Source organism: Morus notabilis, unplaced genomic scaffold (genome assembly GCF_000414095.1).
Source record: "Morus notabilis unplaced genomic scaffold, ASM41409v2 Scaffold131, whole genome shotgun sequence".
In the NCBI taxonomy this organism is placed as follows: Eukaryota; Viridiplantae; Streptophyta; class Magnoliopsida; order Rosales; family Moraceae; genus Morus; species Morus notabilis.
The window spans coordinates 152854-162357 of record NW_010360208.1 but is presented as its reverse complement, the minus strand read 5'-3'; the positions used below and the strand labels follow the sequence as shown (position 1 = coordinate 162357).

Genomic DNA, 9504 nt, shown 5'->3' with positions numbered 1-9504 from the left:
GATTTTTTTTTTTATGATCAAATTTTGTTTAATTTACGTACATTTTTTTATTCCAATGTGATGGGATAATTGATAATCCAGACACTACAATATCTATATGGTACTAATTTTTCAACCCACCATAAGCTTTTCTCCCTATATATGAACATGTATATATATATATATATGTGTATATATAAGTTGTGATTTTAATCAATGTACCTTTTATAATTTTCTCCATCTACTCGGGATACTGAAAGTTAATAATGAAATATAAGTCACGGCATGTCAATGTCATTCTTGGCAAAACATTAAATTGGTTCACATGCACTGTTTAAGACACAACAAAGTTGTACACACCAACTTGCTTCCTTTGCGCACAACGAGAGAGAATAATATGTATATATATACACACACACATATATATATATATATATATATATAAGGATCGTTTAGTTCGCTGATTCGAGTTTTTAATTCGAGTTTAGATGTGATTTTATGTGAGAGCTTTTTACTGTATCAAAAAAATTAGATGTGACTGTTTCTAAGAGCTTTTTTATTGTAGTAAAACTCAAATCGGTGAAATGAACGGGGCCATAATCTTCACCTCCGCTTTTCTGCATTATCTTGAACTTGTGTTGTTTTTAAAAATAAAAATAAAAATTAAACGTTACAAATAAATTGCCACTAACAAAAAACCTATATATATATATATATATATATTGAGAAGTTCTGAATTGCCCCAACCATATATCCATATTAAGAGTAATTGCTTTCCATACTTTTGAATTGTTGTAAATAAAGGGTAGTGACCCTGCCCATGTCTTTATATTTGTTAGTACGTCTACATATTATCGAATATTCTCGTTATTTTTGTGTAGAAATTAATGGTCTACAAGGAAATATATATTTCTTTAGTTTTCTTCTTTTGCCACCATCTTATAAACAAATGAACTTAATATACCAAATATAACCTAATAATTTTCATTTAGCTACCCACATGAATTATAGTCGATCGATCTTCTTAGACCTCAATATTTTGATTAATGGCTAAAACATGAAGGTGGTAAATTCTTATATACCAAAGTTGATAAACAAATATGATATATGAAGTGTTGCTCGTTATTATATATGTTGAGATTAATTGATAAAAACTTAGGGGTGGTTAAATTCTTTGTTGAGTTGTTTCTATACTGATTTCTCGCAAAAAAAAAAAAAAAAAAAAAAGTATTTCTTGTTGTCGGAGTCAATTTCGTTAATGAATTGACCTTTACATAGTATATATTGGCATCGATATGAAGGCCTTTAGTTTCTTTTTTTCTTGAGAGGAAAACTTTAATAAACAGTCGTCCGGTTAGAATTTTTAGTTAAATATATCGTCAAACTATATTCTATAAGAGCATCTCCAAAGAAACTCTCCAAATTTTAGTTAAATTTTTACTAATATGGCTAGAAAGTTATTTTAACTAGTAATTTTTAGGTGATTTACTCCAATCATACTCTCTATTTTAATTAAATATATATTATTTTAATATATATTTAATTTAAAATATAAATAATTTTATTGAATTTAAAAAAAGAACATATGCATTTATTGCGGTTGAAAGAATAAAATAATAAAAAAAATTGAATGGCTAACATTTGCATGCTAGCTATATTTAGCTAGTGTGAAAGACATTCTCCAAAAGAATTAACTATTTAGTTAATGGTTAGAGTAGAGAAAAAAAAAAGACATTTTAACTAAAAATATGAAATACTTAGTATGGTTGGAGTTGATAAAGGCACAAAGCACTCAATGAAAAGGTATGCAAATGTACACATTATTATGACGGCTATATAGTAATACAACTTCTTTATGAGTACCTTCTCTAAATAGGGATGGTTACATGTAAGGGAATACCTTCTCTAATGGGGTCCAAAATGGCCCATGAAAAAAACAAAATAGGGACACTAACTATATATGGAAAAACATATAATATGAAAAAAAATTTATATTGATACCATGTGTTACAGTGTAATTGTCTTTTGGTATTTTATATTTTTAGTAATTTTAAATTGGTACCTTGATATTTTAAAAAATTATTTTTAATACATTTAGGTGATTTTTTAGGACGTAAAATGTCAAATTTACCCTTCTCATTGCTTTACCAAAAACTAATAAATTTAGAAGAAAAAAAAAATCTGAAAAAATTATTTTTAATTTAAAGCATTATTTTTATTTTTAATTTTTAAATGTTTAAAAAAATTTCATAATTTTTCTATATTTATTATAAATTTTTTGGTAAAGTAATGAGAATAATAAATTTGACATTTTACATCCTAAAAAATGACCTTAAGATACTAAAAAAAATTTTTAAAACGTCAAAATACTAATTTAAAATTATTAAAAATACAGGATATTAAAAGACAATTACGCTATGACGCGGAGTACCAATATGAAAATTTTCACATATATGTTGTACTTACAAAGTTTAGCTCATGATCAACGTGTTTTGACGGTTATATCATGACTGTGAGTGATGGTTTGATGTCGTAATAAGATAAATGTATGAGAGAGAGAGAGTTGGGTTTTAATTGTTGGCATGTTTAATTACATGCACTATTAGCGACGATAAAAAGTCGTTAATAAAAATATAAAGTCGTCGCAAATGAATTTTAACAATCACTTGTCGTCGCAAATCTGTCGCTGCAATTGAATCGTCGCAAAAATAAGTTTTACGATGATAGTTTGTCATCGCAATTATATTTGCGACGACAATCGTCGCAAATGAGTCGTTGCAATTATTTCGTCGGTTACATCGTTAAGATGACATGGCATTAAATATTTGCGACAATATTTTTTGAATTAAGTCATTGCAAAAGATGCAGACTTAGTTGACATGGCTTATATTTTTTGCGACCACATTTGTCGTCGCAAATAATATTTTAATTTTTTATTTATTTTTTTCTCATTTTAATAATTATAATAAATATAATTCATGATATTAAATAAAAATAAAAATTAAAAAAAAGGAAATAAATAATAAAAATTATAAATAAAAATTATTATTATAAAAAGTAATTAATAAATAAAAATAAAAATGTAATTATAGTAGAAATGTGTGGAAATACAAATTGTTACATTAATAAAAATCTAATCTCCTAAATTAGCAGCATCAATAGAAGTATCGTTGTTATCATCAGAAGGATTTGGAGGCGGATGACATGGACGAACATACGACACAGGAAGAGTAACCGCTAGGAAAGTCATGTTGGGTTGCATTTGAGTGATGAAATCCTGCATCATTCTGACGCTCTCGTACAACTGGAGATTTTGCTAGTAACTTTGTTGTAAGTATTCTTCTACATGTGGGTCAGAATGTGTCGTAGAAGATCTTGCCGAGCGTGAGCCAGATGATGAGGCATCCCCTCGATAAACTTTTTGTGGGAGTGTGCGACCCACTCTAGTCTTGTGTCCTCTGCAGGTGTCTAGAAACTGCTCCATAATATCCTCATCGTTAACTGTTCCTACTGCGGATAATCCAGAAGTAGCAGACTGTGTCTGGATCTGCGTTTCTCTTTCTCCTTCCATCCGATGCTACAAATATTATAAGAAAAATAATTAAATACATAATGCGATTCAAATAAAAAAAATATAATTAAACATTACAAGTATACTTACAAAAGTCTGCTCAGCTTGGGGATTAACCCAAGTATCCCCACGATGATGCATGTCCCCCCAGTTATCGATAAATGTCGTCGCTAATAATGTCATCACTAATAACCCTTTTTGTTGTAGTGATGTAATTGGAATGGCATGAATTAGAGTTGGCAAGATTCTGAGTGAGTAGAATTTAAAGTAAGGAATTAGAATCATAATAAGTTGTTTACTTAATGACAGGATTTGTAATTAAAATCACTCTAAATTTTATTCATACTTTTACTTACACTCATAATCAGAATGAACTAGTGTAAAAGTACAAATATACTCTTTAAATAAATTTTGTATTTTTAATTTAAAAAATAAATTGTGTACTAATTATATTAAAACTAATCATAATTAAAATACTATTATAATAATAGGTAATAAAATAATATATATAAATTGAATAATTATTTAGAATACAAAATAAATTGTCAAAATTTGAATAAAAAAAGTAAAAATTAAAAATAAAGTGTTAAAAATTAAAATAGATTATTACTTTTAATAAACAAAATAAAAGACATATTTATTGTATTAAAGTTAATACACTAATTAGGCTAATATTATTAGGTAAATAAAATAATAAATATAAGTTGAAATTATTATTTTTTATTTTATTTTCATTTTATATTTATAAATAAATTATGGGTAAGATAGTAATATCTTATTAATATGAGGAATCAAGTCGCATTCTGAAGGGGGACAAGGGATTGTCAATTCTAGTCTTCAATCTCAAATTGAGTAGAACCCCCCAATCTAACTTTCATTTTAAAAATAAAAATAATAAGTAAACATGAGATTAACACTCATTTCTCATTCTCTAATTTTGATAAGTAAACATATCATCAAATAAAATACACAAACACACACATATATATATACACACACATTATCTATCTTTATTTCAATGTGATCTAATAATTTAGAGACAGTAGTGCTAGGAACACCAACTCAAATCTCTATTTTTATGTACCAATTGATATAGCACGTGAGTTGTTATATTTTTATTAGTAAATGCAATCTCTTATCATTAATTGACGTGTCAATATTTTAAAGACCCACCAATATAAAAATGATAAACATCGTATACAAAAGTTGGTATTTGAGTTGGTGTTCCTAACATTATTCTTTATATATAGTGTGATTATAATCTTTGTATACGTTTTAATTTTCTTCATTTACTTGGGACTGAAAGTTAGAAATGAAATCGTCACGGCATGTCAATGCCATTCTTGACAAAATTATTAAATTGGTTCACATGCACTGTTTAATTTGCTTTCGTTGTGCATAACGGAGAGAATATTCAGGAGTTCAAATTTTAGAGAGTAATGACAAGGTTAGAGTTGCCCCTTGCACAGTCACAATTATTACGGTCTTAATTAATTTTTTTTTATATTTTTTATTCGTATATCGATTAGTTTTAATTTGCAATAGATTAGCCACGAATCTCGTATATGCCAATTGCACACTAAATTAAAAAAATTAACGCGAAACTGGCACATATGTGCAAAAGCTTACTTAACATATCCCAAAATATCAGTCTCAACAAGGCATTTTCCCAGCCAACAACTAAAATAAACATAAATAAACAACTACGGTCCTATTTATTTCACCGATTCGAGTTTTGTTACAGTAAAAGGTTTTCATAAACAGTCACATCTAATTTTTTAGCTCCAGCAAAAAACTCACATCTCAACTCGAATTAAAAACTTGAATCAGCGAACTAAACGGATCCTACATTTTTTACTAACAAACTAATTAAGCTAATTATAGATAAAATTAATAAGCTAATAGGTATTTTTGTGATATCGTCAATTACTAGTCGATTGTTGGATATGCAGGCCGCATGGCAATGCCACAAACACCGCCTTCGAAGCCACTGTTTCGGAGAACCCTGAAGTACCCTTGCTCGCCCCAGTCGACGCCCCACGAATTCTTCACCAACCAATAGTCAATTCCATCTTGAGTGGTGCCATACCCGACGATAAGTATGGCGTGATTGAGCGCGGTCCCGCAGTTGTAGGCTATGACACCCCCCGCGTAGAACTCGATCATGTCTGCGTCGATGATCGCGGAGACTGGTTGTCTGGACACCGCCTGCAGCAACGCCCGCTCGTTACTCGCAGGCACATTTTCATAGCCAGTGATGGAAGCAAAAGCCGGATAGGAACGAGCTCGACAGTAATTCATATATCCTTGATACGGGTAATTTGCCTCACTTGTTATGCCGTTGCTTTGTATGATGAACGAAAAGGCGTTTTCCACGAAACCGCCTCGGCAGCCATTATTTCCATAGACGGCGCAATCTAAAATTTCTTGCTCTGATAGTGAGAGCAATTTGCCGGTTCTGATTTGTGTTATTCCTTCCACGGCTGCAGCTGCTGAGAATGCCCAACAAGATCCTGCCAAGACAATTTAATGAATTAAAATATGATCTAGATTTCCATTTCATCACGTAATACTATTTACCTATTAAACGATAATGTATAGAAATGAAAGTGAATATTAAAAATTTGATTTTTTTTTTTCTTCGTTCATTTTACCAATTCGAGTTTTTAATTCTAATTTTACTACAGTTAAGAGCTCTTATAAAAAGTCACATTTAACTTTTTCTGTTGTAATTAAAAGCTCACGTAAAGTCATATCTCAACTTGAATTAAAAACTCGGATTAACGAACTAAACTGGGCTTTAATTACCACAATAATGTTGATGCTTTATTGGGGTGACAGCACCTCTCTCTCTCCAGTCCATGTAAGGTGGAGCATCATCCACATTTTCATACCTGAAACTCATTTTTACATCAGATTCAAGATTTATTGAGCGGTGATCAGGCATCTTCCATCCAGTGAATTTTTTGAGAAATTCTTCCCGCGTCATGTCTGCGAATTTGTTTATGCTCATCTTGTACGTACGGTTCTCTCCTTTATTGAACCGCTCAATAAAATTTACGTTATCCTTGAAAATCTTAAATCGTTTTTTCTTTTCTGCATCGTTCTCATAAGAGCGGCCATGTCGAAGAATCCATTGTTCATGCCTCTCAGTGAGGGTCACGGCTTTATGCAACGAGCGCGACATGGTTTGGGAAGTCCATATGCCTAAAATGGAGAGCACAATAATGAGAAATGTGCTCATCTTTTGGACTTGAAATTGACTATGATGAAAATGAGTTTTTAAAGTGAAAGTTGTGAGGAAGACTTTGCAATATTGGGTGTATATATATATCTATCGTGTGAAAAGGATATGAGGTGAGAAAAATCTGAAGGGAAAAAGCTATCAGGTTAGAAAAATCCGAATAGAAAAGATCGCATTTTATTTTATTTTTATATTTTTTAAAAAGCGAACCTGTTGACTTGGGAAATTTGAAATTCGGTTAGTTTTTGATTGACTGGGCCTAAACATTACACACATATAATAAGATAATAATATCAACGACGATAATGATTCCATTATCTCGCATTTCTAATGTTTTATGTATTTTTCTTCGTATAGCAGACAAAAGTATGTTGATCATCAAGTATATAATAGCATATATATAATATATCACTAGATGGCCTCCTCACCATGTACTATGATGGACTTGGCTGTTAGTGACAGTTTGATCCTAATATATATTTTTTTCCCTTTTTTATACCAATTAATCTCTGAGCTTTTCTATTTTTTTTTTAGCAATTTGGGTCCCTGACCACAAAACTGATGATAACTTTTGTAATTTAGTGGACATAATCACTTCTTCATTGCATAATAACTTAAAAACACAAATTAAGAACCTATTTAGAAAGATTATACAGTTGTGCATATAATAACAATTTACTGAGTCTGCAAAACTTCGAATACAAATTACACAATTTACATGCACCTCTCGAATCTGAACATGATAATCGAGAATTTTTCAAGGCCGATCGCAATGTCAACCTAGTATTGCTTACACACACACAAAAAAAAGTTGTATTTCCAACAAGTTATGTATTCAGATTCCAGTTGAATTTACAGTAATTGGATTAGGTTCAACGCAGATCATGGGGTGATATACATACGTATATATTCCTTTCTGAAAAATAGTTATCTCTTAACTAAGTGTAGTCAACAGTAAAAGGAAGGATTTCACCGAAGATCAATAACATCAAACTTTATATTGCCATTCATGAAGACATGAGAGCAGTGCTCATAAATTGCACTTCCATCAGAAGGCTCCTCATGGGGATGGAACCCGCGCTGCTGACAGTTGCGAATAACCGACACCCCGCCTGGGTCAGACAAATGGAATATGCCGTTTGGACTGCAACAGAATCGCAAATAAGTTAGCAAGCTGACAGTGATTATATAACAGAGAGTGGATAAACGATAAACGATATTTCCATTTATCACATCTCAATCTCGAAAAAATCTGTTTAACATCTCTCATCTCCCAAATGAGAAAACGCAGTAAGTTCCAGCAGTAAGCATGTTGCCACATGCTAAATCTCCTCCTCACCACTTTTCCGTGGTTCCCGCCACAAACAATATGTTTGGTAGGAAGGAAAGAAAACAAGAGGGACAAGAAAAACCTACGAGATAAGATTTTATTATACTCTTATGTTGTTCGGTATAATCGGGAGGAAATAAAGTAACCTTTTCTTGTTTGGTATTGCAAGTAAAGCTGAGAGAAAGTAGTATTATTCATGGATTTACTGTTTTATCTATACCTTTTCTTATTTTTCATGGACTTGATTAATGTAGAAGGATAATTTGGTAATGTTTTAGTTTAATCTTTTTCTTTTCAACGTTTTCTCCTCACTTTTTTCTCTAGTTTTGGAGAGATTAAAAACTGTCGGTCCCACTAGAGAGTTTATCTCCCCTCTTTTCTTTTCCTTTCAAAAATCAGTCCCACCAGACATTAGATAACATAGTTTCTCAAACCTAAATGAATGTTTTGTAGTACCATACAATAAACATCAAGTTCACTAGTCTTAACAAGAGTATTTGTTGCAATAAAATACCAGACCAGGGGATATAACAATATTGATGACGACATCAACAATAAGATTAAGCTTAGCTGTAACAAATTCTAGTCAGCAAGTGGAAAGGATGCTTACCTAGATGAATCTGTTGGGGCCATAACGATAGCAATTGCTTCTGGTAACATTATCTGAAGAAGAAAAACACGCCAAAGAAATCCTCTTAGTAAATTATGCCAAAGAAATCCTTTAGGACATAAGAAAAATATAGAACAATAAATTAGTAGAAGGCCACATCCTTTTTTTTTTTTGATACAACACGGGATTGAACCCGCAACCCCCATCCAAACCCCCCAGTGCCACTAGACCAAGAGGTCTTAGGCAGTAGAAGGCCGCATCCTGTAATGTCATGATGCCAAAATCATTCTTCCCACATCAAAAAGAATTGTAAATGCTCATTAAAATATCTCAAAGTAGCCAATTAAAAATAGCCACACACACACACACACACACACAAAAGAGCAAAAGTAATGCATTGGCATTAGATGGGGATGGAAATTACTATCGATTTTCTTTAACTGTACAATGAGTGATAAGTAACATATAATTTATACTTCAAAGCCACAGAAAATTAGACATAAATCAATAAAAAAATAAAAACGAATTTGTTACCTGGTATGAATAATGAGTGTGTAGATCAACGGATGACATGAAACAGGTTTGTGTCGGGTGTGTCTGGAAATAAATATCAAAATAAGAACAAGTGACGATCAGAAAAGGCTCAACGGGCAAAGCAAAAGAGCCTCATATATATAATGAACCGTAATAAAATATATATATATATATATATATATAATGAACCATATATATATATATATATAATGAACCGTAATAAAATATATATATAT

At 31.1% G+C, this 9504-nt stretch overlaps 2 protein-coding genes across 3 annotated transcripts in view; both read right to left on the bottom strand.

Moving 5' to 3' along the window:
* Nucleotides 1-5479: 5479 nt before the first annotated feature.
* On the bottom strand, nucleotides 5480-6737 carry LOC21391136 (macrodontain-1). Its single transcript, XM_010096026.2, has 2 exons — nucleotides 6359-6737; nucleotides 5480-6063 (listed from the first exon to the last, which is right to left on the bottom strand). The coding sequence occupies exons 1-2, from the start codon at nucleotides 6735-6737 to the stop codon at nucleotides 5480-5482; spliced, it is 963 nt and encodes a 320-aa protein (XP_010094328.2).
* A 705-nt stretch (nucleotides 6738-7442) lies between these two features.
* The window catches only part of LOC21391135 (AMSH-like ubiquitin thioesterase 3), a 10170-nt gene continuing 8108 nt past the window's right edge, over nucleotides 7443-9504 (bottom strand). The window contains exons 12-14 of one of the 2 annotated variants that reach the window (XM_024164213.1): nucleotides 9269-9331; nucleotides 8735-8787; nucleotides 7443-7938 (exon numbers count right to left, since the gene is read on the bottom strand). In XM_024164213.1, the coding sequence (XP_024019981.1) occupies nucleotides 7764-7938; nucleotides 8735-8787; nucleotides 9269-9331 (291 nt within the window). In that variant the 3' untranslated portion in view covers nucleotides 7443-7763. Of the gene's footprint in view, nucleotides 7939-8734; nucleotides 8788-8809; nucleotides 8996-9268; nucleotides 9332-9504 lie in introns of those variants that run through there. The other variant, XM_024164214.1, reaches the window with a different exon arrangement.